Source organism: Zingiber officinale, chromosome 8A (assembly GCF_018446385.1).
Source record: "Zingiber officinale cultivar Zhangliang chromosome 8A, Zo_v1.1, whole genome shotgun sequence".
NCBI classification, from domain to species: Eukaryota; Viridiplantae; Streptophyta; class Magnoliopsida; order Zingiberales; family Zingiberaceae; genus Zingiber; species Zingiber officinale.
In genome coordinates, this window is record NC_056000.1 from 4564273 (window position 1) to 4592215 (window position 27943).

Below are 27943 nucleotides of genomic sequence, written 5' to 3' on the forward strand. Positions count from 1 at the left end.
TTGGCGCCCAACTTGGATGTTTGCTTGTCTAAATCCTCTTGAAAATCACGCAAGTCTTTTTCATTAAGCCGAAGTGTGCGCGGTATGGGCGCATTAATTGCACTCGGTGACAGAGCACCACGTGGCTCGTCTCTAGTGGCGGTGACGCTCCGTACGATGGGACGCCCTTTGTTTTGAAATGAACGGCTAGATGATGACCTCGCCTCTTGTGCCCTGCTTCCTACGGACGAGGCTGAGCGGTCTCGTTTGTATAAAACCCTCGTTCTGGCCTTCACGCCGCACTTTCTGTTTCATCACGCGTCTGTCGAAGCTGCCTGCTGCTAGCTTACTCCGGCGACTCCCAGTGCTTGCTTTCCGACGGTTTTCGAGTTCCTGGGGATTCTTTCCTTTGATCTTCCCTCAGTAAGCTTCTTCTCTTCTCTCGTCCCCTTGTTTCCAAGTATTGCTAGGCTTCCGTCCTTTCTTTAGTCATGGCGAGCACTTCTGTACCCGCTACCGAGGTTCACGGTCCGTGGTATATGAGTATGGAGAGTAGGTTCGATGAAGAGCGCGCCCGGCGCGTTGTTAGGACCTACGGGATCCCGAACGACCATGAAATAGTTGTAGCCGGCCCGACCGACCGACCCCATAACCCGCCGATTTTTAGGGCGGCCTTAGATTTCCTACCCATCCATTTATTTTGGAAGTTTGTAATTATTTCCGCATCCCGCTCGGCCAACTTGTGCCGAATTGGATGGTCGTCCTCTTTAGGCTGCACAATATCCCACTTGACCCCAAAATATTCCACTACTTCTTCTACCCAAAAATCCGAGTTGGGTACTTTTATTTTCCAAAGTAGAATAGGCTTCAAATTTTTGAGAACACGGACCTCCAACAAGCAATGGAAGGAGTTCTTCTTATATATCGTCTTCGGCGGCCCGCATTCGAACCAAATGGCGGCATGTCTTGAGCCAGTAGGAGCTCGGCGAGTCGAGCAATCGACCTACCTTGCGTGCAAGCGCTTGTCCGGTCGTGACAAAATCGACCGATTGCTTCTTAAGGGGTGTTGTACATTTTGGATTATCTCCGTTCGCCAATCTTCCCTACCGTGGGTAAGGACTCTTTACTCCTTCGCCTTTTTATCTAAGCGATTTTAATTTCTTCCACTGCGGTAAGTGATGTGGCGCTCGAGGCTACCGATCATGAAATCAAGGCCGTGGAAATTGAGGCTACTAAAAAGAACTCAGCGGGTCTTATACCCACCGGCGGAGACGCAGGAGAGGGGCCTTGATCCGAAAGCGAGTTACCCAATCCGCAGCGGAGGTTGAGGCGGATCCTGTTTCCTCCGCTCCACCAAGCCGGGGATTCACCACTGGAAGTTCGGCAGAAACGTCGAAGAGACTCCAGCCTTCCGCCGACCCAAGAGGGCGAACCGCAGGCGCCGATCGAGATCGCTTCTCCAGATCGCACGCCTTCGCAGATCAGGACCCCCGTGGCCTCGCCCACCGCACAGCCCTCTGGCTCTCCTCCACGGACTCGTCGTCGCTTACGACGGTTGGGCGAAACTTCAACCATAGGAGAGTCCTCGGGCCAGGCGACTGCGACTGAGGAAGTGCCGGCCGGCCACCCGACTATCAAGACTACCCTTCGATTCCCATCGGAGGAATATTTATTGTCTGCCGATCGGCCATCAAGCCCCGTTCATGAAATAACCTTGACGGGTCCGCTCGCCAAACTTTTCGAGGACGCCCAGATTCGAGTGGCCCTCGCCCAATGACTCGGCGATAACCACGCGGCGAGCCACCCGGTAGGTTCATTTTCTTCTGTGCCGTACTCGTTCGGTTCTGATTTTATTATTTTCCTCGCGAGCAAATCGCCACTAGCCATCGGTGGCCGAGCTGGAGGATCTTATGGAAAAGCTCCAAGTCTCGGGGTCCAGGCCGAGCGGGAGAAACAAGCCAGCGAGGCCGAACAGACGACCTGGCTACTGAGGTGGCTCGACTTGAAGGCTTGGTGAAGAAGCGCGACGCAGACGTGAAGCGCGCCAATGGCCGGAAGAAGCGGGCGATCGATCCGACAAGATGAAAGTCAAGTCCGAGCCCTAGATCAAGATTCTAAGGAGCTGAAACCCAATTAAGCGCCGAGCAGGACGGGCGCTCGGTGAGCACTAAAGCGGAGGTTGACGAGAAAGTTCTCCAAGATTCACTAATTGCCTCCCGGACGGCGCTCAGAAAGTACAAGGAAGGGAGCCGAGTCGTCTGGCTGCTGACGTCAAGATTACCTCCGCTCGGAGAGGTTCGGCACGAAATTTGGCGGCAACGTCTCTTCCACCTTTGCCGAGGCCGTTAAGGTCACTATGGCCTTAGTGAGAATGCCACCTGCACTGACCATCTACCGATCTCGTGGGGACTTGAATGACTTTAAGACCATGTGAAGAGTGTCTTTATCTTGTTTCGAGTTCCGTGACGCTCTGTACGATGGGACGCCCTTTGTTTTGAAATGCACGGCTAGATTATGACCTCGTCTCTTGTGCCCTTCATCCGACGTACTATGCTTAGCGTCTCAGTCATGCTCTAAGTGTTCTCCGTCACGCGGCCGATCAGCTTAACCCATTAAACAAAGTCCGAGCGGGAGGGCCTACTCGCTCTGCACGTATCTAGCCTGTGTGAAGTTAACAAATGCCAAGTGTCGAAGGACCAACGCCCGAGCGGGCCTAAATGTTTTAATACTTAATTCTCTGATATTCGTTCGTCCGCCCGGGGTATTTATAGTCGTCGGACCGACTCGATTCTTAACGATGGTGATCGTCGGTTTTCCGCTCGGTTTTTATAGACGCCGGCTCGTCTCTACGGTTTAACGTCCGGGCTAGACGATCTTCCGCTCGGAGGGTTTATAGGCGCCGGACCGTCTCGATTTTTAACGATGGTGATCGTCGGTTTTCCGCTCGGTTTTTATAGACGCCGGCTCGTCTCTACGGTTTAACGTCTGGGCTAGACGATCTTCCGCTCGGAGGGTTTATAGGCGCCGGACCGTCTCGATTTTTAACGACGGAGCTCGTCGGCGCGGATATTTATAGCCGGTCGGCGCGGCTCTCAATCTTTAACGACGGAGCTCGTCGGCGCGGATATTTATAGCCGATCGGCGCGGCTCTCGATCTTTAACGACGGAGCTCGTCGACGCGGATATTTATAGCCGGTCGGCGCGGCTCTCGATCTTTAACGACGGAGCTCGTCGGCGTATCTAGCCTAATTTGGACAACGTTTACCTGGCCGAACGGCACAGGGTCTTCGGAATTGAGCCTTTGGCTCGTACAATACACCTCCGACTGAGCAGCTCGGGGCCTTCGTCGTCGAGCGCTTGGCTCCGATAATTTACCTCCGGCCGAGCGGCACGGGGCCTTCGTCGTCGAGCGCTTGGCTCCGATAATTTACCTCCGGCCGAGCGGCACGGGGCCTTCGGATAACCAACCATTCGGTTATGAACACAGAATGTCTTGGGAATAATTTGTTTCCTGCGATAAAAGGAGTACAGCTATTTTGAATTTACACAAAATAGAGCAAAAGCACACCTCTCACCCAGCTCTATATGGCTGAAGGTGATTTGCACTCCATGGCCGATCCAGCATCCGACCTTCCGCATCCTTGAGGTAATAAGCGCCCGAACGGAGCTTCTCGACCACTTCAAAGGGTCCTGCCCAGGGAGCTTCCAACTTGCCGACATCTCCGACCGGCTTGACTTTCTTCCAAACTAGGTCGCCTACTTGAAAGGCTCTGGGGATCACGCGCCGGTTGTAGTTCTGTTTCATACGTTGCCGGTACGCCATCAGCCGGACGGACGCTTTAGCTCTTTCCTCTTCGACCAAGTCTAGCTCCATGCTCCTCCGTTCGGCGTTATCTTCATCATAATTTTGTACCCGAACGGACTCCACCCCAACTTCAATCGGGATGACTGCTTCGCCTCCATATACCAAATGAAATGGAGTGACGCCCGTTCCCTCATTTGGTGTCGTGCGGAGAGCCCATAGGACGCCCGGGAGCTCGTCTACCCAGCCTCCTCCCACCCGTAAAATTCGAGAATCTCTCGGTTGGTTACCTCGGCTTGATTACTGGGGGTATGCCACCGATGTGAAGTCTTGCTCGATGCCATAACTTTCGCACCACTTCCTGAGCTTCTGAATCGGCGTCCGTTGTCGGAGACGAGTCGTCTTGGGATGCCAAAGCGAGATGATATTTTCCATATGAACTTTTAACCATCCGCTCGGATATTTTTGCAAGTGGCTCGCCTTCACCCATTTTGAGAAGTAGTCGACCGCCACCAATAAGAACTTCCACGCCCGTAGCCATGGGAAGGGTCCCACGATGTTCATCCCCGTTGGTCGAGCAGGCGGGCCGCGATTGATGCTTCATCTAATACGCGGTCGGTGGGACATCTTGTGATACTTCGGGATAGACAATTTGCCATGGTTCGGCAGCATCCTTTTGAAGTGTTGGCCAAAAATACCCGGCTCAAAATCTTCCTGGTTAACGACCGTCCGCCTGGATGTCCACCGCACGAACCTTGGTGCACTTCTTGAAGGATGTACTCGGCATCTTCCCAGCGACGATTTAGGAGCGGACGGGAGAAGGCCTTCAGAGTTGATCTCCTACGAGGGTGAACCGACTAGCCCTTCTCTTGAGAATGAGCTCCTTCCCGGTCGGATGGGGTAGCTCCCGAGCGCAAAAACTCCGATAGTTGTCCTCCAATCGCTCGGGTATGTGATGCCCTCCATCCGATCGATATGCTACTAAAGATACTTGCTCGATCGGCCTCGAGAGCCGACCGGGATAACGCCAGTTCATCCGCCACTTGATTCTCCGCCCGGGATCTTACGAATAATCACCTCCCTAAAGTTGAGCTTAAGTTTTCAATGGCCTCCACGTAGAGCTTGAGCCTTGTCTATTTATCTCGAAAATTCCGAGATTTCACGAGGAATCTGAATAGAGGCGACCGGACGGCTCCAAGCGTGTCGGCGGCTGCGATCCAAAGAATAAGGGCTTCGTATTACGCCGTTGTTGGTCGCTCGGTAATCTAGCCGGACGGAGAGTTGTATCCGCTCTCCTTGTGGGGACAAGAAAACTATGCCAATTCCGCTCCCGTGTCCAGTGGACGATCCATCCACGAACACTTTCCACGCACCGGGTTCCGGGTCCTGCACCTCCGTCAAAATCGGCTAAGGCTTGTGCCTTGATAGCGGCGGGGTTGATATTGGATATCAAATTCGCTTAGCTCGGTTGTCCGTTTGATGAGCCGTCCGAAGCTTCGGATTTAAAGCACTCGTCCCAACGGCTATTGGTCTTACGATAATCGTGTGCGCCGGAAATAAGGACGAAGTCTCGGGGCCAGAGCGAAGGCCAACTTCTCGAGTCCGGTGTAGCGGGTTTCAACATCTTTCAAGATATGACTAAGGAAATATATGTGTTGTTCCTCACCTCCCGACCGGACTAACGCTGATCCCGTTGAGGATAAATAAATGTACAATGGTTCGCCGACAGCTGGCTTGGCCAGCACAGGCAGGGAATTTAAGTACGTCTTCAGTTCTTCAAAGGCCCGATCGCAGTCTTCATTCCACTGGAACTTTGTAGCTTTGCGGAGGATTTTGAAGAACGGAAGGCTCCGGTCGGCAGTCTTGGAGATGAAGCGTGATAGCGCTGTAATCCGACCGGTCAGCCTCTATACTTCCCTCATGTTTCTGGGCGGTAGCATGTCCTGAAGAGCCTTCACCTTGCTAGGATTAGCTTTAATACCCCGTTCGGTCACAATATAGCCCAAGAAACGTCCTCCTTTGGCGCCGAACAAACACTTATGAGGATTTAGCTTGACCCCATATTTTCTGAGTGTACGGAAGGTTTCTTCCATATCTTTGCATAAAGTGGCCGCTCGGAAGGATTTGATGAGGATGTCGTCTACATAGACCTCCAGGTTGTGTCCGATTTGCTCGCGGAAGACCCTATTCATCAATCTTTGATATGTTGCTCCGGCAATCTTCAGTCCGAACGGCATCACCGTATAGCAATACGTCCCGTTCGGTGTAACGAAGCTAACTTTTTCCTGATCCTCCGGGGTGAGCGGCACTTGATGATAGCCTTGGTAGACGTCCAGCATACACCGAGAGAGCGGCATGAAGGAGGATCGGATTAAGCAGGAGGGTAAAACCTTGGCCGATGTGCTGCTCCTCGTCCTCCATCCTTTTTGTTGCGGCTTGGAGCGAGCAGCCGCAGTTGCCGATCCCACCCCGAATGATGGCTTCGTCTACGGAGCTTATCCTCCCGTGTGAGACAAATCCGTGGTGGTGAAATCTTCTTCCCCTTTGTGCCCTGACAGCAGAGACTTATGGCCGCCTCTCAAGAAGGCGCTGCGCCACTACTCCCAGCGCAAGACGTCATGATTCATCTGGAGGCATTTGACCACTTCTTCTTTCTGTTCGTCCTCCAGGTCGGCGGCAATAAAGGTTGTAGCCTCCGATTGGCTCGGATGGATCTGAACCTCCTCCTTTTCATCATAAATTAAAGCAGGAGGTTTCTCGGTTATGGCGTGTACCTCGATCCGTGGAGCCTTTCGCGCGGCGCTGGATTCGACTCGGACCATTTCCACATAGTATTTCCGAGCGGCTAACTGATCTCCTCGTACTTCACCGATTTTGTCCTCGACCGGGAATTTGATCTTGTGATAGAACGTCGACACAGCAGCTCGGAATTCGCTTAACGCCGGTCACCCCAGTATCACGTTGTAGGATGAAGGGGAGTCGACCACCACAAAGTTTGTTGTCCTTGTTCTCCGGAGCGATTCTTCCCCTAAAGAGATAGCCAGTCTTACCTGTCCGACCGGAAGAACCTCATTGCCCGTAAACCCGTAGAGGGGGGGGGCTGCACTCGGCTCGATCGATTTGTAGTTGATCGAAGGCCTTTCGAAGATGATCTGCCAGTGTCGATGAAGATACGGTGGATGGTGTAGTTGGCTATCACCGCTTTGATGATAAGGGCATCCTCACGCGACACTTCAACTCCCTCGCGAAGCTGATCTCGGGTCCGCTCGCCTTCTCTTGCCTGAACCCACCTCATGGATTACGAGCTGCCTTTCTCGCCCTATGTGAATCTCCTCCGGTCGGCCCACCCACAATAATATTGATTTTGAGGTGTTGTTTCATTCTCCTCTTCCATGTAGAGTATGGTTCGTCGGAACGGACGTGGAACGTTCGGAACGGGGAGATCTTGTTTATGTTCGCCGACCGGACTCTTGATGCCGCTGCCGGCGGTCGGGTGAAGGCGATCGACGAGGGCCACCCGTCGTACGGGATGGGTGATTGAAGGCAGGCCCCGACAGTCACGGGTGTTGTGGGAGCCATGTTATGGAAAGAGCAAAACATTGGGGTCCATACCCTCTTTTCTTCATCTTTGACCGCTCGGCCGCTACCTCTTTGACCACCGGGACTTCGCATGTGCCGGGATGCCTCAACTCTTGGTCCTCTTGGTGGGTGATGGGCGTGGTGCCTTCAGTTCGGCGTGGGCGGACGTTGGCGTGAGTTCCTTCCACCGGCGCCTCCGCCTCTTCCACATTTATATACTCATTCGCCCGATGTAGCGTGTGGTCGTAGTCTCCGGGCGGTTTGTGAATGCGCGGAAGAAGTCCCCTTCCGCGAGGCCTTGCGTGAGGCGTTTACCATCTCCGAGGTGGCCGTGGGGATGTCCATCGCTACTTGATTAAATCGATATACCTGGAGAGATTCTCTTGGTTCTTGTTTGATGGTGAACAGTGGCGCTTGTCCTTTGATAACGTCGGTTGCTGGAGAAGAAATGCCTTTCGAACTCCCGGAAACTAGGGATAGAGCCGTCCGGCAGCCACCCTATGTGCGATTCCGATAGAGTGGTGAGAAATACGCACTTTACGCCATGAATCTTGATGCAAGGTGGCGATCTTGTCGAACTTCCCAGTGGTCGTCGGGTGGTCGTCCCATAGCTCCGATCGGTGGTGTATAGTATTTTGGCAACGGATCCCGATGTATGGCTGTCGGTGAACCTGCTCGGGTGGTGCGTTCGCTCGGGAGCTTGCCCTTCCTATGATCCCGAGCGGAGGCTCATTGGATGAAGATCCTTGCTCCCGTGGCGGGCGCGATTTGGGAGTACGGAAGAGTGCTTGAGGAACCCTCTGTTGAAACATATTGCAGGCGATGCCTTGCTTGGCGCTCTTGCCGAGGTTGTTTCTTTGTTGCCGCTCGACTGTGCTTTCTCCTTTTCTCGCGTTGTCTTGGCTGCCCTCGCCTCGACTATAGCGTCCAAACTCTTCTTGTGAGAGTGTCACAAGATGTAGTCTTCCGCCTCGTCCATTGCTTCCGCTCGGATGCAGTGCGTTCCCACAGACGGCGCCAATATTGTCGAAGAGATGGACAGCCGGGGATGTGGCGCTCCTGCTGGATCTCGAGTGCTCCGTGAACTGCAACAAAACCGAGGGGGTGTCCCGACGGCCCTCGGCCAAGTTAAGCGAAGGAATAAGAGAGTGGCTTAGAAAAAGTAGACTTGTGTGTACCTCCGGTTGAAGAAGTGGAGGCCTTATATAGACCTCTCGAAGGAGCCTGGGCACACCAATTGAAGCAATCACCGCTTTCGACCATACCTAGGTGTGGGCCTGTCGGAAGGGCATCCATAAGATCATACCGTTACTTTCCGTGACGTGATGGTGGGGCCTTTAATAGTGCCGTCTTAATCATCATGCCTTTGACGTACCATATCCCGAGCGGCGAATAGGCGCTCGGCTAACCCTGTTCCTCGCGCGATTCGGCCGGCGGACACCTCGGTCACTCTGTCCTCGGCCGAGCGGACACCTCCGCTCGGCCACTCGGCTCCGGTTCTCCTGCTTTGGCGTCGGAAACCCAAACCTTTGGCTGGGTAATCTCTGGTTCTGCTCGGACGGGACCCCATCTGTGGGTCCCCCATTCTTACCGCCGGATCATTAAGAAAGCAATCAATTATCAAGAATAGAGAAACTCCTTGAGGAGATACTTGCCAACCAAGGAGAAATGAAGAACGATACCAAGCAATTGAACACAAGGATGAACAACATCGAAAGTACTTGAAGATGTTTGATACTCAAATAGCACAAGTGGCGAGTTCTTCTTCAAGGACACCAGGAAATTTTCCAAGAAGGCCGGAACAAAACCTGGACCAGAGTTATCTGAGAAATTCTGGCTTAAACTTCCTGGTGAACTGGGCAGGCGCATAAAAGCAGCATTTGAAGAAAAATATCAAGGTAACACCATGGGTGTTCATCCAAGAGTTATATTTACTTATAAATATCTGGAAGAAGAATGCAAGAAGGCTGCCTTCAGCAGATCTTTGAAAGATCTAACCTTCTGCGATCAAATGCCCATTCCCGGATATTATAAGGATCCAAAGAAGAAATATGGGTTGAGAAAGTCAACAACTTACAAGGGCAAACCTCATCAGACACATGCAAGGGTGGAGAAGAAGAAACACTTATTGCGTAACAAGAAGTGCAAATGTTTTCTGTGTGGAGAAGAAGGAGAAATGAAGAACGATACCTGTAGCCGTGGCCCATGGGTATGCACTATCCATGAGGAAGATGCCAGACGACACCTTGCCGACATTGAAAAGACCGTGGCGGACCAGCTCATCCACAATATCCTCGAGCTCAAGCTTATCCATGATATCAAAGAAGCCGATTTCAGTATCCGAGGAGAGCATCAGAAAGGACTATACTTTAAAGATGCCTTACCCAGCGTCACAGCTGTAAAGACATCTTTATTCAATGCTTTTCTGCAATTACAAGACATCACTCAGCAAATGGTGGACACACCACCATAAAAGATGGAGCGTGGTGAGCCCAAAAATCCAAAAGATCTACTTTAAATCAAAGCAGATTCCAATTCAATGGATTGAGCCTCGGGGAGCCGTACAAAAGGAATCTAGCCTTAGTTGTAAAGTAAGATAGGCTAAGCTGTAAAGTCTGTAAGGGATAAGAAAGGAGAACATTAACAAACCGAGCTTACTAATAAAGTAGATTAGTAGTGTTACGCAATAAGTGTTTCTTCTTCTCCACCCTTGCATGTGTCTGATGAGGTTTGCCCTTGTAAGTTGTTGACTTTCTCAACCCATATTTCTTCTTTGGATCCTTATAATATCTGGGAATGGGCATTTGATCGCAGAAGGTTAGATCTTTCAAAGATCTGCTGAAGGCAGCCTTCTTGCATTCTTCTTCCAGATATTTATAAGTAAATATAACTCTTGGATGAACACCCATGGTGTTACCTTGATATTTTTCTTCAAATGCTGCTTTTATGCGCCTGCCCAGTTCACCAGGAAGTTTAAGCCAGAATTTCTCAGATAACTCTGGTCCAGTGAATAATCTTCCTGTTTTGGAGGCAAGATGCATATAGTCAGTTAGAAATGGAATAAGATCTTTTACCTGTTGACAATTTAATCTTTCCAAATCTCTATACGCTCTGTCTTGCATATCCGTAGATCCTTGAAATGGATCTTCAAGCAGGAATACCCTTCTTATCTGGGAAATAATGTTTTGAGTACCATTCCTTCCATCGCTAGAATTGATTAATTCCTGGTACTCATTTGGATAAGTCATTCGCCATTGTATCCATGTTAATCTTTCTGTTTCTCCCAGTAAGCTCTCAATATAGTCAGCCTTATCTTGAGTATCTGCAAAATTTTGTAAGGCTACTATATTTTTAGTAATTGCTTCCCACCTTAGAAAAACATCTTCTATTTTATGAAGCTGGGGTGGAAGTGTAAGAATTGCCCCTGTTTGTTGTTGGGCTGTAGGTAGATTCCACCATTCATTTTGATCATTATGCTTAAACTTTGTCCTTGCTGTAGGTGGAGCCGCAATACTTACAGGTTCTTCCTTAGGAGCTCGAGCTCGAGCTCGATTAGGTGGGTATCCAACTGGATTCATGGTGGTATCAGCAGGTGGTCTGTATGCAGACTCTGCTTGTGAATAAATTTGTTCTTGCAGCTGCTTTAATTGTGGATAATCAGAAACCCACTCAGTAATTGCACTGCTACTTCCCGCAGCCACTATTTCCCCACCATCTTCCGCAAAGGGATTGATAAATTCCTCATTATGAAGCTGTTCTGGTGAGTCCTGCAAAGCTAGATATTGCAGGTAATCAAGATAATCATCATCATCTGTATCATTGTGTACCTCAGTAAACATGCACAAAAATTGTCCTGAGTTGGAGGATTGCTGTGAAGAGTTCTGTATGGCATCAAGTTCTGCTTGTAATTCACGCCGATATTCTCTTGATGTTCGTATACATTTTCGCGTAATAGCAAGACTTCTTTCTATTGATGGAGGTGCATCAATTAAATTTTGATAAGCCTCCTCCTCATAGTATTTGTGCTGCTCTATTGCATACTGTCTAGCTTGCTTTTGTAGAGCCAATAGTTGTTCTTCCGAAAGGGGTTGATATCCTGAAACACGTTTGATTGGTGCTTCTTCTTGAATAATTGCCTTTCCTTTCAGTAGTTGGTATTGTGGATCAGGTGCAACGTAGTTATCATATTCGGCTGCACAATCTTCATCACTGCAACAGTAGTAACACCCTTGGCATAAGGGATTAGCTTTGTTGCTGGAACATAGTTGCAATTCTTGAGGTGCTGGGTTTGTTGTTGATCCGAAACCAGATGCCCCTCTTTCTGTTGAGCCTAAGAGCTCCACTTCCCTCACTATTGGTGTAGCAATCTGTTCAATGATTAATTGTACAATACATTCTTGTTTATTAAGAAATATGTCATCATTAGTTGTGTTGAAAGTCATAACCTTTACTTCTCCTCGATAGTCCGAGTCGATGACACCTCCCATAATAATGATTCCTCTTAAGGCTGTACTTGATCTGGGAGCTATTCTTGCATATGTATTTTGTGGAATTTGGATGCAAATACCTGTTTGTAATAAAGATCTACCAAGAGCAGGAATATCTTGAGCATGAGTAATGGAAATATCATACCCCGCGGCTCCTGACGTTCGCTTGACAGGTAGCTGTGCTAGTGAAGATAGCCTTTTGACCAATAATTCAGGTCCTCTTTCTTCCACAAGTACTCCAATTGTATGGCTCGTCAATTCTTCTTCATCCGATTGTATCTCCTCATCTTTTGAATTAAATTTTGGGAGAGATGATGAAGTTGCTGCCTGATATTGGTCAAATTGTAAAGAAACACTGCCATCAAGCATGTTTCTTGTATTGACCTCCGTTGGTTGCATTGGTATGTTAACAGTTGACTGCCTGATCACCCAGTTATGTCCTAAGACATCTCTGGTGTTATAACTTCTTCCAGGAAGTGTCCTTACTCCATGGCTTGCTAAATAATCAACTACATTCTGTATTTCATATGCAAAGCCAACATTAGGAGTATTAGATAGTCTGCCTACCAGTCCCCGGGTTATGAGTAAATTGGCTTCTCCGTTTCGCCAGTTCTCATATCCTCTTGCAAGTATTGACACCTGTATATTTCTGTAAAAGTCAGAAATTGTAAGCATAGTATCAGGTATCACATAAACCAATTGACTTCCATGTGTTAAGTCAATTTCCATTGTAGCAAAGATGGCTTGATCACCCTGCCATGGAACATTGCAACAGCATTGAACTAATGAGCAGATGGACCTTGTGAGAGCCCCAAGTGACCGCTAAAGACAAAGGGATAGAGTATAATGGAAAGTTCTCTCTTTCTACCTCTTATGATAGGGTTGTTTAAGAGGAAGAAGAGATTACCGCACCGATTGAAGGGCATCCATCGAAAAGAATTGTACCACCCATGCCTTTCCCTCATTGAATCTCCAAAGCAATGAAAAATGCTGAATTTAACAAGTTTTTGGATTGACATCCCTCTCTTGGATGTCTTGTAATAAATGTCAAAATTTGCAAAGTTCATGAAGGAGATCATATTTAGCAAAAGAAAGAAGGATTTGAGACTATTGCCTTTGACAAAAGAGTGTAGCGCTCTATTCTTGGACACACTGCCTCCAAAACTTCAAGACTCGAGAAGTTTTCTATACTGTGTAAGATTGGCACCACAATTATCGGTAAGGCTTTCTGTGACCTTGGAGCTAGTGTAAGTCTCTTTTCTTACCCTATGTGCAAGAAATTGGGTTTTAATAATCTCAAATTAACCACCATGGCATTACAACTTGCTGATCATACTTGTCGATACCCAATGGGTGTCATAGAAGATGTGCCGATGGAAGTAGGGGGGGTGCATCATTCCTATGGATTTTGTCATTCTCGACATGGAAGAAGATCTTAAAATTCCTGTAATCCTTGCAAGGTCTTTCCTCGCTAATGCAGGAGCACTGATTGATGTTAAGAATCATAGATTGTCATTGAAAATAGGCCAGGAAATGCTAGAATTCGATTTGTCTAAGCCTTCTTATCAAGTCCTAGTTTCTGAAAGTCGTTGCCACAGGGTGGATCAAGTCCACCAAGAAGAAGAAGATTACCACCACTCACAAGAGAAACTGCTAAATGAAGCACCAAATCCGGCGAAAAAAGAAAAACAACCCTGCACCCAAAACAAAAAATATATCATTTTGGCGCATGCCTGGATGAAGGAGGGGACAAGCAAACTTTACCATGATGAAGGGAGCATCTCCCCTTCAAAACAAAGGCTCCTAGCTGAGCGGTCGAGCTCATGACCTTAAACGAGCGCTTCTTAAAATGCAACCCAAGGGTTCTGTCAATTAGTTTCTTGTTTGCATTTCCTATTCTAAAGTTTGAGTGTGTTTATTTTTCTTTTTTTTGTATTTTCAGGATAGTTAGCTTCCATGGGCTGGCCACAAATTTTTCTGTGGGCGTGGAGGCATCCGAGAAAAGGAAGGCCTAAGAAAAATGGTACCGGGAGCAAACAGAGTAAATTTACAGGCTCGGTCGTGTCACCTTCACCTGGCCGTGTCAAGCATCTGCAAGAAGGCATGGGCTGGTCGTGCCCATCAAACACGGGCTAGCCGTGCCCATCAAACATGGGCTAGTCGTGCCCATCAAACACGGTTGTGCCTCCAAACTCAGAAGAAGGCATGGCATGATTGTATCATTTGACACGGCCATGCACAACTTGGCTGTATCATTCAACATGGTAGTTCCACACCGAAAAAAAAAATGTGTCTCAGAAAGACGCATGGCACCGCCATGCCAGGATTCATAGAAAAACACACGCGCATGGCACCGCCATGCCAAGATTCATAGAAAAACACACGGCACGGCCATGTGCCTCGACACGACCATGTCGGTTCAGCGCCACGGGGTTATTTAGCCCCAAACACGGTCGTGCCACCCTAAGGCACGACCGTATGATCCACCTTCCCTTCTCATCTTCTTCTCCAAACTCCTTTCTCCTCCACCTCACACTCAAATTTTCTCCTACCTCTCATCAAGAGACCTCCAACTCCCCTCTTTCATCACCACTCTTCCAACTCTCAATCTCCTCACCTACTCCACTTCACAAACTTTACCCCCACCCTCTCAAGAATTTTTCTAGATCTAGATCGTAATCTTTCCACCTTATTCTCCAAGACAAACGCTCCCTCTTCTATGATTCCTTTCATCTCCTTCTCTTCTTCATCAAATCCAACCTTCCCTTCTAGACTCAATACATCATGTCAGGAATTTTGAAAAGATTGAGAAAGGGTGGTGCATCTAGTGGCGGAGGCGACGATCGTGGCAAGGGGAAAGAAAAAGGAACTGATAAAGATAAAGGGAAGTGGTTAGCACGCTCCGAAGGTAACGACAATGAATTTGAAATTATTTTCAGAAATAATATGCAAAAAGCTAGATTTGAAAATCTCATTTCACGTAAATTTTCATTACATTTATTGATGATTTCTCTCGTTTCGGTCATGTGTATTCGATTTCTCATAAATCTGAAACATTAGATTGCTCCATTCATTATATAAACGAAATTGAGAATCAAACGGAACGTAAAATTAAGACTTTACACACAAACCATGTGGAAATATTTGTCTAATATGTTCAAGATAATATGTAATGATAGAGGGAGTATTAGTGACTCCACAACAAAATGGGGTAGCTGAAAGAAGAAATAGGACTCTTCTTGAAATAATTAGGTCTATAATGGTGCAGGCCAATTAGTAGATATCCTATTGGAGAGATGCATTATTAGCTGCAGTTATATACTTAACAAAGTGTCTTCATAGTCAGTTTCATCTACCCCATATGAACGATGGACAGAAGACCAATTTGGATCTATTAGAGTCTTATATAAATAAGATATTATATAATTTCAGCATGTTTAATTACAACGTAGAACATATACCTATTATGAAACATATTGTTTTGAGCAAGAGTATGTGTCCCAAAACTCCTGAGAAAATAGCTAAGATGAATAAAAAAATCATATGTCAGTGCTATTAACAGTTTGTTGTACACTATGTTGTGTATACATCCCAATATCAGCTATGTTGTTAGCTTAGTCAATCGCTTCTGATCAAACCCAAGACCAAGACACTGAAAGACGGTAAAAAAGATATTCAAATATCTGAAGGTGACAACAGATTATTGTCTTTGTTTTCAAGAATAAGTCTAAAAGGCTATTCAGATACAAATTGAGCTGGCACCTGAATGATAAAAAAACTACATCAGGCTATATGTTCTTGCTGAATGGTGGTGTCATCTCATGGAATAGCAAGAAACAAGCTTATGTAGTTTTGTTAACTATGAAAGCTGAATATGTGGCATGTTCAGCGGTTGGGCAAGAAAGGTTAAGAAAGTTCTTGAAACATCTGAAGATTGTGAGGACTGTCTACTGAGACAGTCAAACAGCAATAGCTTTCTCGAAGAATCTCAAATATCATAGCAAGGGCAAGCATATAGCTATAAAATATAACTTTGTGAGGGATATTGTGACTAAAAGAAAGGTAATTCTTGAGTATATCCCTGCACGCGCTATGCTTGCAGATCCTTTTACTAAGCCAATGAATAGAGAGACATTTAAAGAGCATGTAAAGTCTTTGGGACTTTGTAGAATGTAACAATATTGTAATAACAATAAGATATTGTGATTTGATGTTGTGATTTGTCATAATTTATTCAGTATATGTTGTCTTTGTTACATTTGGATCGAAGTCTCGATGAGCATATGGCAGGTTGAGATTAGCCCACTCACATGAACAATCGTCTGTATTTGTTAAGTATAAATAGAGGTAAGACCGTCGTTACTTATGGGACAACTTATGTAACTATAAACAGAGACATACTCATAAGTTAAGGTCTCTTTAATAATTGTGTCAAAATTAGATCATTTGTGTTAATAATGATTGAAATAAATGTACCCACCATTTATTGAACCTGTTGGAAGCCAGATTTGAATTCATGAGTTGAATTCAGGATTAGACATTATATCTAAATCAAAATTTGTACGATGTTAAATTTAAGAACAACATGCACTCTTTTTTTAATAAAGAGAACAACATCGTAGCATCTAATTCATACCACATGTATTATTGCGACAATAAGGGTAGTAGGAGAATAAATCTCTGCTTCTCTACTATGTGAGACCCTTGAGATTATAAGTGAATTTCAGTTTTACCTTAAGTGACTATTTAGCTGTTTACTTGAAATTTTAATTAGTGACGGCTACTTTAACATATATCCTATGGTTATGGATGATTTGGTCTATGGAGTATAACTAGCAAAGCGACTGATTAGAATGAATAGATTCTAGCTAAAAAAGAAGATTAAAGAGATTTACATCTTTTGATGTTATTCACTAGTCGACCCATTTCTGTTATGTATAAAAATGATTGTAAATATTGAATGTAAAACATGCTCTTAACATAATAGTCATTATGGGGGATTAGAGATGTTCATATTGATGTAAATGAAGATTATTTAATCTAGATAAATAGCAAGACATGGATATATCCAAAATAATAGTTGTGTGTCACCAGGAGATTAGATGTTTCCTGGATAACGGATATGTACCACTAAGAGAGAGGCTATGTGTCGTTATAAGAGTGTCTCTGATTCATTTGGAATAATAAGCTAAGTAAAATGTAACAATTTTGTTAGCAATAATCGCTCATAGAGCGGCTATGTAAGAAAAACAATCTTCTTAGCATCAATCGCTCAATATGCTTGATGTCACACGTACCACTGTAAGTTTTTACAGTTTAAGAATTTCAGTATTCTTGATTTTCATGCTTTAGTATCTACAGTTTTGCACAGTGGATAATTGCAGTGGTGCTGACAAAGTGAAATAGAGGAAAGAGGAGAGGGCAAATAGTGATTATTAGAATAGAGTAGGGAAGATAGAAACTTGTTGTGAAGAAGAAAAGGAGTTGTTATCATCATGTGAAATACACAGCCTCACTATTATAGGAAAAGAAAAACTCAACCTTAAACTTTGACACCAAGTTGAGAGCGACAAGATTATATTTATCAAAAGTGAACTAATACATGTGTACAGAACGCATAATACCACCGTGACTAAATATTTCATGTGGGACTTGTGTTGTATCCACTTGAGAGGAAGGGAGGCCAAACAAAAGAGAGGAGGAAAATAAACCTTTGTCTAATTTGTTGGTGGAACAAAAAATAAGGTAAATAACAAAACAACTTGAATCTCTTTTAATTCTTTCCAAAAGTGGGTGGACGAGAGAAGAAGAGAGAAATGTTGAAAAGAGTAAATTAACCCTGCATGTCTTAGAAATGACAAGATCAAAGATCTAAAGTTATTATTTCTCTTATATCCTCTTCTTTCATTTCTTTTCAACTAGAAAAAAAATCCCTTCCTTTCTTCCTTACTCTCTTTCCTCAAATAGTCTTCATTTCTTTCTCCTCTTCCTACCTCAAGTAGATAGTCTTAACTTGTACCCATGTAGCTATTAACCTACGATCTCAATGACCATTAGTCGTGTCAAGGATACTTAAGGTCTGTAACCCAGAAAAGCCCAACAGTGGTATTGGAGCAACATGATACAACAAAGTAGCACTTGCATGCATTGGAATGTCATATTGGCGATTATCCTTGATACTGGTTTCAAATCTAGAAAGAATTATGCTGCTGTATTGTCAGCATCAAAATTGTGGAGCAAAAAATTTATTTCATAACCATATTCTCTCTACTCAAGATCTTTTAAGAATGACAACTGGCAAACTGAACTATGCAACTTACTTAAAGAGCTTACGCAAAAAATCAAATATTCACTAACAAATAACCATCATTATACTTGGGTATGAAGATAACCTCAGATTTTGTGGCCTTTGGATGCATAAAAAAATGTGCTTCGGGATTAATTGGCCAACCTAAATCATGAAAACACTCCTTTGACCTGCAATAGAGGAATTACTTTGTGAAACACTTGGATAATAGAATTTGAACTAAAAAGTTACTAACCAAAAATATTCATTCAGATCATCATAGTTTCGCCATCTTGAATGGCTGACACTACCATGTCTGCTCCTTTGTACTTCCTGCCACATTTGAACATAACAGACATCTATTATTGTATGGGTAGTTACAAAGAGGACGCAATAGGAAGATTCAGGTGAATAATAGCATAATAAACACTCAACTTATGTGAGACATATACAAATACCTTTACCAAAACCTTATAGATTGGAGTCACAATATTCTGCAGAAATGATTCTTCTTCGCCTTGATATATAGGTTCAAAGAAAGCACCAGTGACTGAATGAACATTACTGTTTAAGATTCCATCAAGCTCGTTCGCCATCTTATTTGATTTATCAATAACAAATTATAATTAAATTACCATTTAACATACATGAAAAAAATATAACAAGAAATTTGAAGGTTGGAATTTGATGGCAAGTATTAAAAAAATATAACTGATGAAAATAGCCAAGTGTTAGTATCAAAAGAATATAAATACCATGTTGGCAAGAATAAAATAGTAAGTTATATATAGCAGTCTACTGTTATACTATTTATTTTATTTGTTTGTATATCATTTTATTGATGCAGCATGGAAATTGTATTCAATCACAAAAGAAATAAATACATGTTATTTAGATAGAAGTTTTCAATTCTCAAAGGCATTTAGGGTTTTTATGTACAGTTCATGGATCCAAACCACGTTGAGCCCACATTGGTTGGACTTAGATGAAGGCCTTTTAGATGAGTTTCTTGTTACTTCTAGTGAGTCTTTCATTTTTAGTTGTTACTTAATTACAAATTCTGGAGTCATATTTTCTGAGAAAACCTTACTTTTGAGTTGCTCAAATGAAAATACGATTCAGTCATTTGCACCATTAAGAGTTATATTAGGGGAGCTTAGTATATGCTCATAATGAGTTTAAATATTCAGATTTTTTTGCACTCTTACAGATTATAATACTTCATTTACAAAGAAGTGTCACAACTATGCTACAGAGGATACCTTAATTACAATGAAGATGAGATTATTGTAGGAGAGAAAAAGTGTAGAGGAAGAGGAAAGGAGAAAGATGGGGAACAGAGAGAGTGGTGAGAGAAAAGATACCAACTATATTTGTTGCGCAAAGAGAGGGCAACACCTCTCAACCTCTAAAACGCAAAAGAAGAGGAAGAGAGAAAAGAGATCGCGCGGAGCAATAAGACAAAGACACACAAAAGGAGAGCAAACATGAGGAAGGAGAAGAAGAGAAAGAAGAAAAGTTACCGTGGTTCGGCGATGTGCCTACTTCACAAAAACGGCCGAAACTTTATTAGAATTCTCTCTACACAAGAGAATCACATCTAATGATTCTTATGTTTGTTGTTGTACAATAAGCTTACAATAATCCCTATAAATAATGCTAAACCCTAGATCCGGTAAAATCGTAATAGAATTTTGTTATGAAAAATCACAACAAAATTTTATTATATAAAATCTTAACAGAATTTTATTACGAAAAATCTTAACAGATTTTTCTTCCATAACATCCCTCATATTAACCTTATCCAAATATGAGTCACCCGTCAACAATACCCACTAAAAATACATATGCCGCAACTGTTTGTGACAGTTTTGTTACATGTTGCAATCTGCAAGCACTATTAAAATCATCACCAAGACACAATAATGCTGTGAGTAAACCTTGCAACAAATCTAATTTTCACCCAAGCTAGAGGCCGCTGAGGAAGAAATTATGATGAAATATACCTTCACATGTGTCACAACAGCATAGCGATTGTGTTGCTACAAAAAATATTTTAGTATTGCATGTGGTTTCAATATTTGTACCAAAGTTTAAGTTAGGATATATCTATGATTTCATGTGTATCATGATAACACATGTGTATCAAGTATGCAGGCACAATGAAAAAGATTAATAAGAGTTAGCGAAGTCCAAGTGGATTGAGGACAACTGAACATTTGACAAGAGAAGTCCAGATAGAATTTGGAAGTCCAACAGGTGTTGACAAATGAAATTCTAATAGATCAAGGTGGGCCAAATACTAAGCAACTGAAAGAAGATTCAACGGTGATACCTCTTGGCAAACGAGAAGTCTAGGTAGAGTGAGAATGGTATAATGTTAAAAAAAAATCCCAAGAGGTGAACTCTTAGCAAGTGAGATGTGAGAGAGCAACTTGTAACTTGGGCGAGGGTAGCTATCTCATTTAGGCGATGACTTGACTAAGAAAAGGTGTTTTAGTATCAATGTAAATGGAAAAACTTGTGACAAATTAACTTCTATTCCAAGTCGAGTCCACTAGTGATAACAAACAGCTAGCGACCCCTCTAGTTACCCATCCCTTTCATAAAACCTAAATCCTCTCATCCTTCCCCATTTCCTCACTTCTTCCAACTGATTATAAAACCCATCAACCATTAAGGGTATAAACAAGTAGAGCCAAGTTTGACTCTATTCAAGCTTGTTTATTAAAAACCTTATCAAGTTGAGCTGAGCTCGAGCTTTTTATCAAGCTCAACTAATAGTGTTGTTATCAATGTCTGATCCATGAAAATTTATATGCTATGTCCTTTTAGCATATTATGAATAATTTAATATTATAAAATTTTATATATTGCTATATTTGTAGTTGAAAAAAATAAGAAATGAATTTATAATTAAATTTTAGACAAATTAATAAATAAGTTTGTTCATAAATTACTCATGAACTTTTTATGAACATTAACAAACCGAGCTTACTAATGCTTAAACTTATTTATTTTATATATTTTACTACTAAGCGAACATAAACATCCTTTATTATTCCAGACACAGATTGTTCATTAACATGTGGTTAATTTGCAACCAAATTAGCCATCCCCTTTTCTTCCAATCTACTGCCTTCCTACAGTCGCCTACTATTTCTCCTCTTCTGCATCCAACCAACCACCTCCCCTTCATCTCCTTCCCCCTTTCACTCCCTCTCTAGTCGTGTGCCACCACCTCATCTTTTCCTCCATCTCTCTCCTTTCTCCCTCTCTAATAGCCAAATCAATGACCATATGCCACTTTGTGTGGCAATCTGTGACCTCGACCCTCCTCCCCAACGACCGACATATTTAGAGAGTATTTTTGTATTGTATTCATTTAGATTTGTTATTGAACTTAGAATTGGAATGAAATGTTAGTTTAATTCATTATTTTTGTCGTGTTGAATTAATCCAAAAAGAATTTTGTTTTTATATGAAATTATTTATTTTCCTCTTGAGGGTAAAATATCACTCATCCTTCATCACAAACAACTTCACTGCAATAAAAATGCATACAAAAAAAAACGACATATAAAAATTATGAATTTTATTCGTGCTGAAGGAAAACAATCATAAATGAACAATTTTGCATCAAATAATCCATTTTCTCCTATTAGGGGCAAAAGTCATCAATCCTCCATCATAAATAGCAAACTTATATCACATGAAACATTCACAACTATTACTACAATTGTAATCAAAAAATTAATACATCATAATAATTTAGCTTTGAGAATGGCAATCAAACAATTTCAATGAAATTATTCATTTTTGTATTTTGATGGCTAATGTCACCCATCTTTTATTACAAACAAGAATCCTTTTATAAAAAAAAAGTTACTTGGACACTATGAACTTTCCCCTTCAATAATTATCAGAGGTGCACAACTCTATAATTACTATTTTTCACTTAATCTATAAAATTATAGCACAATGAAAACAGATACAATCATGCAATATCAATATTGTTTCCTCAGTCTACAAAAAAAAAAGTCTTTTAAAATCTGAACCACATAATTATTTTTGGTTAATACTATGATTTACTTCATAAAATGAACATAATGTTAACAAACAAGTTCGATAATCAGATCAATAAGAACTTTATGTTTGTCAGATGCTAAAAATATAAAAAATAATCAAAGCAATCATAGTATCTTTTATATGGTAAATAAAATAAAATAAAAACCATGATAAGAGGAATTAAGATGTCTTTTATTATCAGTTGTTATGTTAAATTTGCCCACATAGAATCTCTAGGACTGTGTACAAAGTTTAGACCCACCACTTAGACTAGAGATCCATTTTTGACATAATAATATTGTTTAATTAATCAACACATGGTAATTATATAGATATAATTGCCCCTGATGAAAGTCGATGTTGCATATGTGACACTTATATGGTTGATCAAAGTGACAACATTATTCTTATCAATCTTAAAGCAGGAATTAACTGTTGAACAGTTTGGGCATCATGAAATGTACATGGTATGAATAATAGTTTCTAGTATAGTAGATCCTATGAAGGTTATAGATGTTCATATTCACCCTGGATAGTGACAAACACCTTACTATGTATTATGAAATGATAAAAAATGGAAAAAAAAAAAAACATTTTAGCCATAAAATATGATTTTTAATAATAATTACATCCCAACTGAACTTTCTCTATTCACAATTTTAGATTGGATTTTACATTCTTGTTAACAGAACATCGGATAAGAATTTTAGTATGCATTACACAAGAGTCACTAATGTATAAAACAAAATTTTAGTATGCATTAAGCAAGAGTCACTAATGTATAAAACTACACTTACATGATGGAATATGTAGCAAAGGCATTCAGGCATAAACCGAATATTTGAAGCCTCACCCCAAATAAGGAAGTACAAACCAATATAAAGAAGTTCCCGTTGTTGCGCATCCTCATGAACAATACCGGAAGCCTCAAAACTGGAAGGCCTGTTTTGAATATTGTAAAATTATAGATTGAAATCATGTGGTTTAATTTGCATGCTGTCTTGAAGTAACCAACTAATTATATATATTATATATAACTCACTTGATGTTACAAGGGCAATGCAAATAGTCACACCATGAACGATAATTCTTAAAAACTTGCTTTGCCAGTTTGCTCACAGTTGTACTATCCAACTGTAAATAGGAGGGGTGAGCTATAAATGCACATAAAAGTAAACATGCCAAGTTCTGGGCATAGGAATACCATTGCAGGAACATAATTACCAGTGCATAATCATCCTGGGTTCTTTTCCTTATGTCAATATTTGCAAGTAACAGAACCAAATGTTCTCGTTGATTTGCGACATTTCCTTTCTGCACTTACAGAAATTGTATTTGCTGGTTTATCAACTGAATAACAAAAAATTGGGCCAGTATAATTTGCACAGAAGAAAGATTGCGTTCATAAAAAACTATGCTCTTTACTTGAAAACGAAACACAATTCCAAGCCAGTCTAGCAAATCATGAATAGAATGATCCCCATCATTATGCACCAAGGTATTATTAGTTAGGTTTTGTGAATTTGCTGTGGACTGCAATCTGGGTCTTGGAAGGTTATCCACTTTACGCAATGCAGACAATGCAGCTCGTATCTGTAAGGACCACAATGTTAAAAGGGAAAAGTAAAAAAAAATTAATTCACAGTGCTACACAAGCAAGAAGGAAATATATAGGTAAGCCACCTCTGGAAGCTCCATGATTTCAGAAGCACCAGAAACATGAAGAGGAAGAATGTTGTACTGTGCAAAGTGACCTTTTTTTCTCTCGACTTCTTTGGCATACCTCTTTATCTGCAAGAATGGATTCAGTTACTGGCTTACTGTTTTCTATATTCATGTTAGATAGAAAATATACAAAATGTCAAAAGAGCATGTATACTCCAAAAATTTAAGACAAACCTCATCTTCTACTCTCTCAGGAGGTACCACAGTCTTCAGAACATCATGTAGCACAGATAAAATTTGATAATGTTTAGCCATATCAGCACTGTACAAGCATAGATCGGCATGTAGCAGTAAGATGTAATAGTATTTTATAGAAAAAATTTCTGATAAGTACAATAATCAAAAAGTCTATCTATGATAGTCTTACGGTTTTATTTTGGCAGCACCTTCCTTGATGTAAGTTTCATAGTAACGCTGATAGTACTTTTGTATTTCTTTTGGATCATTTCTAGCGAGTTGTGGCCTTGTTTCAGCTTCATCCTGCAGTCACATGAGAAAATAAATTTAACAAGATTACCAAAGACCTATGTATCTCATGTACACATAAGTAGAAGAACAATGATCTGGCAAGTACTTGTTTGACTGTGCTAGTTAGAAAAACTGCCTCGCACTCAAATTAAGGTAGGATATATGACACTTTTGACAGAAAAGAATAAAAATATATGCTAGAATGGTTCAAAGTCACATTGATGTCAAGCCTGTATAAAGTGAGAAGCCCTTGTTCCACTCCAGGCCAAAATGCAGCACTGTAGCAGAACACCACACCATCTTTCTCACATCAGCATCAGCCCTCTCAACCGCTTCTTTGGCAAATACTAACTAGCTTTGTCCAACTTGGAGCAAAAAGGTAAAATAGTGGATAATATGCAGAGCTTACACTAGATGTGTTGAATCACTTACCTTGAAAATTTCCCCCAATACGGAATTTTCACTTCTATGATACAACAAAGACAAAAAAAATCTAGAGCTTTCTTCAAAACTTTTATGCTAATATAGTATGCCACTGTGCCAAAACTTTGCCTCGGGTTATCTTGTACAGCAAATTTTTTTTTCTTCCATTACTGGTGCAAATTTATAGAATATTACTTGACTCTTCGAAATAAATACCAAACCACTAAATGGAAAGCAAGCACAAAATTAAAACATAACAAACAAATTTTTCCATATAAAAAATAAGTCATGCCCTGAAAAAAGCAACAGTCATGCATTTAGGTATATAAATATTACCCCTCTATCATCATTTATTACAAATTTAATTTAACCATCTGATCCTCCTGCAAGATGTTATGTTAATCCCACTATGGGATATAACAAATGGTATTTAAAACTACTATATATTACAACATAGTAATAAGTAAGCTTGGATTCAAAGTTTAAGTTAGTGGAAATATTTCTAAATCTTGAAGAGTCATAATCTGGAACTTCACACCATGACTTCTTAATATAGAACTAGAAATAAACTACAAATAAATTTGACAAACATGGCCAAGAAGCTCGACAATATTTATTGCGGAAGACAAAGCGATCCACGTTCCTAGTCCTACATTGATGGATGATGGATGTGGTAGTCCACGAGTGCTTATATTGAGAGGAATCTATTGGAAATTCAATGTGAATGAGAAATTAAATCTAGATCATTGGATCAAGATTGAAAAATCTTGTTCATCCAACTTGAAAGGTTTAAGTGCCTCTTCATTGGTTCAATCTGAACCATTGATTTCAAAAAAGAAGGCATCTAATGAAGAGGTATTGTGTCTCTTGGGAAGGGATGCAATCTAGACCATCAAGTTGGATGGATGAGATATAATTGAACCAAGAGGTTTTTATACCCTTTCATTTGGTATAAATAAGATCCCTCACATTCTCAATTTTCATTCCAATAAAAAGCAAAGCAAACATTGCATTCCATACTTGCATTTGGAGAGTTCGAGAAGCTTCTTCGGTTCGGAGGTCTTACGATTTGCAGTGCTGTTATCGCAAAATAAAAATAAAGTTGTTGTATCTTAGGAGACGATTGCCGTATTTCGTGAGCACCGTGTGCGAGGCAAATTCGTCCTAAAGAGATAAAGTCAAACTCTAGCCTCGATTTCACTAAAGCGATGTTATACCGTCATTCTGTCCGCGCTCAGATTGCACCTCCACCAGATCCAATAATTTTAAGACGAATCTTTTCCGTACAATCTTGATGAATTCATCATCGACGGCTCCTGTTCCACTGGCACATGTGGAAAATGGAGAAGTTTACAGGTACCGATTTCAAGAAGTGGCAGCAAAAGATATTGTTTTACCTAACCATGTTGAACCTTGTGAGATTCTTATGTGAAGATGCCCCCTCAATATCGGCGAGACTGATAAAGGAAAGAAGGCGACATATGATGCTTGGGGACACAATGACTTCTTATGTCGAAATTGTACCCTCAATGGCTTGGATAACACGTTATACAACGTGTATAGTCTAATGTCAACTGCAAAGGAGTTATGGGAATCTCTCGAAAGGAAGTACAAAACAAAAGATGTTAGACTAAAGAAATTCATTGTCGGCAAATTTTTAGACTTCAAGATAATTGATTCCAAAACTGTGACAACTCAAATTCAAGAGTTGCAGTTAATCCTACATAATCTGCATGCTGAGGACATGATAATGAATAAGTCCCTTCAAGTTGCCGTGATAATCGAGAAACTTCCAACTTCATGGAGAAAATTCAAAAATTATCTAAAGCACAAGCGAAAGGAGATGGGACTTAAGAATCTGATTGTAAGAATGCGGATTGAAGAAAACAATCGCAAGCAATCAAAATCAACAAAAATGCCTACATTTGCAAAGGCAAATCTGATGGAACTAAACACTGGCAAGAAGAAAAAGTATCCTGACAAAGGGCAGAGCCAAGGGAGGGCCAAGAAGTTCCAAGGAACATGTCACAACTATGGAAAACCGAATCACAAGGCCAAAGACGACAGTCGTCCAAAGAAAGTCACTCGAGTGCACATGACTGAAGATAAGTTAGTGTCAATCAGCGTTTGAAGTGCCAAGTTGTGCCGTCCGAAACTGTCGGAATTTACCATTCCAGTGCATAAGTGAAAACGGCACCCCAAGTGAATAAATTCCGTGTGCGGTCATCTGCGTGCGATCAATGATCGCAGGACGCCTCCGCACCGCCGGAAGCGTCGCAGAACACTTCCGGCACAGACGGAGGCATCACGCGACACTTCCAGTGCTGCCGAAAGCGTTCCACGACGCTTCTGCCCCAGAAGCACAGCAGGACACCTCTGCCGGTGCCAGAAACGCCGAGCGACGCCTCCGCTAGCCTCGGAAGTGTCGCACGATGTCTCCGCCGCCGCCAAAAGCGTCGCACAATGCTTCTAGCGCCGCTCACAGGTGCATACTGTTACGAAAGAAAAAAAAATAATTAATTTAAACAATTCCCAACTGAGATGTGATATTTTGAATAGACTTTCATAAATTCTAATTAAATTATCCCTATATATATATATATATATATATATATATATATATATATATATATATATATATATATATATATATAATTTAAAAAAATTTTAAAAAAAATATTAATTGATATTATAAAAATTCTTTTTTACGGTTTTAAATTTTACTTAAAAATTCTAATAAATCATATTTATATTCTAATAATTTTTTATTATTATTTTTTATTGTTTAATTGATATTTTTTTACTATTTTAAATATATAAGATTTAAACTAATAATTAATTCAATGAATAAACAATTAATTTATATAATTATGATATATTAATTTTAATTCAAGTTATTAATACATTTTTAAAGAAAACTATATTTAATTATTTTTTCTAACCATATTAAATTGTTCAAAGAACTTATATAAAATTAATATATAACTTATTTTTTAGTTATACACAATAAATATATTTATTTAATAATTATTATATGTAAATAAAAAAGTACCGAAACTGTATCGGCACTACACGATATGATACCAAAATCGTATCGTTCCGGTCTGGAACCGAAACCTCAGCACA

General features: G+C 41.6%; 1 protein-coding gene across 5 annotated transcripts in view; it reads right to left on the reverse strand.

The window, feature by feature from the left end:
* LOC122012025 (callose synthase 7-like) overlaps nucleotides 1-27943 on the reverse strand; it is a 68385-nt gene that overhangs the window by 24354 nt on the left and 16088 nt on the right. For 3 of the 5 annotated variants that reach the window (XM_042568473.1, XM_042568475.1, XM_042568472.1), the window contains exons 3-12: nucleotides 24294-24406; nucleotides 24101-24188; nucleotides 23885-23992; nucleotides 23627-23794; nucleotides 23426-23515; nucleotides 23244-23335; nucleotides 22999-23143; nucleotides 18592-18729; nucleotides 18390-18466; nucleotides 18240-18324 (exon numbers count right to left, since the gene is read on the reverse strand). In XM_042568473.1, the coding sequence (XP_042424407.1) occupies nucleotides 18240-18324; nucleotides 18390-18466; nucleotides 18592-18729; nucleotides 22999-23143; nucleotides 23244-23335; nucleotides 23426-23515; nucleotides 23627-23794; nucleotides 23885-23992; nucleotides 24101-24188; nucleotides 24294-24406 (1104 nt within the window). Of the gene's footprint in view, nucleotides 1-11187; nucleotides 12592-18239; nucleotides 18325-18389; nucleotides 18467-18591; nucleotides 18730-22998; nucleotides 23144-23243; nucleotides 23336-23425; nucleotides 23516-23626; nucleotides 23795-23884; nucleotides 23993-24100; nucleotides 24189-24293; nucleotides 24407-27943 lie in introns of those variants that run through there. The other 2 variants (XM_042568476.1, XM_042568474.1) reach the window with 2 other exon arrangements.